The sequence below is a fragment of the Penaeus chinensis genome, chromosome 16 (assembly GCF_019202785.1).
Source record: "Penaeus chinensis breed Huanghai No. 1 chromosome 16, ASM1920278v2, whole genome shotgun sequence".
Classification (NCBI taxonomy): Eukaryota; Metazoa; Arthropoda; class Malacostraca; order Decapoda; family Penaeidae; genus Penaeus; species Penaeus chinensis.
Genome location: NC_061834.1, coordinates 29,105,101 through 29,109,027, shown reverse-complemented (window position 1 = coordinate 29,109,027; position 3,927 = coordinate 29,105,101). Strand labels below are relative to the sequence as shown.

Sequence of the window (3,927 nt, the reverse complement as noted above, 5' to 3'; positions counted from 1 at the left end):
CAGATGCTGGAGGAAGAGAGAGCATTGACTCTGGTGAGACTGGAAGGCAAGGAGAGGAAGCTGTCAGAGCTCTACTCCCAAATTGCCAGCGTGGAGAAGATGTGGATGGACGAACAGCTGGTGTGGGAGGAGAGGGAGGCTGAATTGATGCGGGCTTTGGAAAAACATGAAACGAGGCACCAAGAAGCCCTGTTGGGAATGAAGACCCTGGGCTTCCATGATCTACCTGACCAAAAACTGCCTCTTTCCAAGCAGCTAGATCAGGCACAAGACATGCTACGTAATAAATCCACTCTCATTGAAGGGAAGGAAAAGGAACTGGAAGAATGCCAGCAAAAGATAGAAAAGTTAGTGAAGGAACTAAGAGACAAAGAAGTTGCTGTCATTGCACGTGAGAAAATTATTAATGAGTTGAGATTGCAAGGAAGCAGCTTGAAGAAGCCATGGACTCCAAGATCAGTGGTACAAGAAAGTGAGGAGAACGAGAGACCTAAAATGGTGCCACCTGAGGAAGAGAGCATCAAGGTAGTCATGGAAGGGCTGAAGGAACGTCTGCGCTTGAGTCAAGAGGCTGTAAACCATTATCAGGACCTGCTGGCAAAGACACATAAGGAGCAACAGCAGCAGGTAGCAAAACAGAAAGAGGAGTATGTCCTTCTGGCCCAAGAGAGAGATGAGCTGGTTGCAAAACTCAGAGACTTACATTCCCAGCTTGACTCCATTCCTACACGTGACACAGGATCACATGCTCTAAATGAAGCACAGACAGCTCAGATTCACAGCCTGGAAGATGTGATTAAGACACTTGAGACTCGCCTTGAGGAGACCAAAAGTCAACTGATGGTGTCTGAAGGAAAGGTGATGCATCTTGAAAGGGAGCTCACTGTTTCTCGTCATGAGCATTCTGAAGAGAGGGAGCACTTGGAGGTATCAGGGCAAGTGAAGGCACAGCAGCATCAGAGGGAAGTTGACCGACTGTCAGGTGAGATTAATAATATTCGACGGGAAAGGGATGACCTCCGGAAAGAGGTGGCCCTTCTCAAGGAATCTGCAAACCGGACCCCATCTGTAATCCTGAGGACTTTGGTAGAGAAGTTGCGAGACCAACTCATTGAAAAGGAGAAGCAGGTTGCTAAATTGTCTCAAGCAGTACAGGAAATGAAGGAGAAAATTATGTTAAATGATGATAAGCAAGAAAATACAGTGAGGGATGAAGAAAAGGAACCAATTAGCATTGAAAAAGAGGTGGCTCAGGCTACCAGTAGGGCCACTGAAACTATTAAGTCTGAGCTAAAGAAGGTGCATGAAGCCAAAAAAGAACTTGAACAGAAGCTCCAAAATCAAACCATGCAGATATCCTCTTTGAAAGAAAAGAACAGTGAGGAAATTAATAAATTGAATGTAGAGCTCAAGTCTTTAAAAACACATAACCTAAAGCTTGAAAAACAAACACTGCAACAAAAGCGAGCAAACAGCACAATGAAGCAAAAATTGGAGGATCTTGAAGGGAAATCTCCCATGTCAATAGCCAGAGCCATTGAGAATCTGCGAGAAAAGCTCGAGAAAATGAATGCTACTCATGAAATTGAAGAGAATGAGGCCAAAAAGACACAGCAGCAAGAACAGATCATTCGCTGGGAAGAGAGAAAGAAGTTGAGGGGAACTATAGACAAGTTGAAGGCCAGAGTAAAGGAATTAGAAGAGGCTCAAGGCATGAGCCAGAAGAAGTTGGAAGCCAGCAAGGATTTGCTCAGTCGAGTTGAAAAGGAGAAGCTGATTGTGCAGCACAAGCTAAACACCATGAGCAGAGTGTCAACTGAGCAGATGTGTGGTGTTTGCTTGAAGGCTCTAAATCCTCTGGAGATGGGGAATATCTCTACAGCTCCAGATGTTCCCCCTGCACCACGTACAAGTCGTTCAACAAGCAGATCAAGGAAAAACAGGGTGAGCCCCTCTCCAGACAGGAGGGAGGGAGGAGTAGTTAGCAGGGTTCCTCCAAGAAGTCCAAAATTGGTTAAAAAGACCCAAACAGATCAAGATGAAAGTGAAGTACAGTTTCGATCCCAGCTCAAGCAGGCCTTAGAGGAAAAGCACAAACTGGAGACACGACTGAAGGGTGCTGTAGAGGAGATAACAGCCCTAAGAGTTAGGCTGCAGCAGAAGGAAGAGGAAGAAGAGAGGTTGATAGTGGATAGAAGTAGCCCAGTTGCCAGGCGTGTAGGAGGGGCAGCAGTTGTGTTGGAATATGAGTCTCGAATAGCTTCTTTGGAGGAAGAAGTGCGGCAGAAAACACGCCTGTTGGCTCATGTAAAACAAGTTGTTCGTGAAGCAGCTGCTAGAGAAGAAGTCCTCATGGGAGAGAAGGATGTCTTACTACAAAAAGTGACTTTATTAGAAAGCGTTTCAGAGGACACTCCTGCTGCGCATCTTGTCCATGAGCTCCGCCAAGCTAAGCTGACAGTCAACAGGCAGCAAAGGCTGCTAGAGCATCTACATGGAAAGTCATGAGTGTAAGAAAAAAGGAAATTTTGGATGATCTCATATCATTTCTCAGAAATTTGACAAGTGCTGATCACTTTAATGCAGTGAGTAAGCTATTTTCTGAAAGGTTGCCATTTCCATTTCTTGGATATATGTAGTCTATGAATACATAAGAATAACATATAAAAAATTTACAGCAAATATAATTCCATTACTGTTTACACTGAACTACTATTTTAAAGATCTAATTATACATGCAAGACATTTTTAGATCATACCATTGGAGTGCAGGTATTAACATATTACATGTTTATTTACTTTGACCCTGAAAATGAGCATGTATTTTTTTTTACAGTTATTTATATTCCTGAAATGAAAATTATTACAGATTTTTGTAAGATATATGCAAAGGTAAACCCAGACTTTCCTGTATTGCTCAAAACCACAGTCAGAGTTCTTGAGTAAAGTATGCTCTCTTTTTTTGGTTGTAGCTGTAGGAAAAAAGGTTATAAACCTTTGCTCTGTTGAATTTAGAAGAAAGAGAGAAAATTAAACTGCTTTTGCCTGTAATTGTGTAGATGCAGTATGCTAAAAAAGTACAATTAACATTGGCTGCTAATATTGAATACCGATAGACTTCAAGCTGATAAAATGTGTTGGTTTGTTCTCTATAAGGAGAACACTTGTTTTGTGCTATGTATGAAAAGGCTGAATTCCAGATAGGAATATTATCTTGCTTTCCAGTATGTTTGAAAGCTTTTGGATTAATGGGGATAACAAGCCTGCAATTCCTGTGATTCTAAGAAATTGCAACATATTTTCAGTTTTGTATTTTTGTAAAATGCAACAATGGCATCTCTATATTCTGTAGGCAAATATGTGCTATTCTCTTTAGTGTTATTGGGTTTTCTACTTTTGAAACTTGTTGAAGTTTCCAGGGAGTTTTAGGGTCAGAAAAATATTTTTTGAAAGAGAATATATTTTTTAGATAGTTTAGATCTGACAAAGTAAGGAATATATTAGAATGTAATTTGATATATTTCTTTTGATAAACTGTCACTTTGTGTCAAATGCACCTTTGGCAGAAAAATTAAGAAGCAAGAAAGCTGCTCTTTGGTCTCTCTCTCTCTCTCTCTCTCTCTCTCTCTCTCTCTCTCTCTCTCTCTCTCTCTCTCTCTCTCTCTCTCTCTCTCTCTCTCTCTTCTTTCTTTCTTTCTTTCTTTCTTTCTTTCTTTCTCCCCCCCCTCTACCTCTCCCTCTCCCTTCCTTCCTTCCTTCCTTCCTTCCTTCCTTCCTTCCTTCCTTCCTTCCTTCCTTCCTTCCTTCCTTCCTTCCTTCCTTCCTTCCTTCCTTCCTTCCTCCCTCCCTCCCTTCCTTATTCTCTCTCTCACCCTCCCTCCCTTATTCCCTGTCCCTCGCCCTCCCTCTCCCTCCCTCCCTCCCTCC

The 3,927-nt window shown here is 42.2% G+C and overlaps 1 protein-coding gene across 1 annotated transcript in view; it reads left to right on the top strand.

Annotated features, from left to right (window-relative positions):
• Positions 1-3,677, top strand: part of LOC125033445 (centrosomal protein of 290 kDa-like) — a 17,757-nt gene extending 14,080 nt beyond the window's left edge. Inside the window, exon 25 of the mRNA XM_047624956.1 lies at positions 1-3,677. This exon is cut by the window's left edge and continues 283 nt beyond it. Within this exon, the coding sequence (XP_047480912.1) occupies positions 1-2,508 (2,508 nt within the window). The 3' untranslated portion in view covers positions 2,509-3,677.
• Positions 3,678-3,927: the final 250 nt, after the last annotated feature.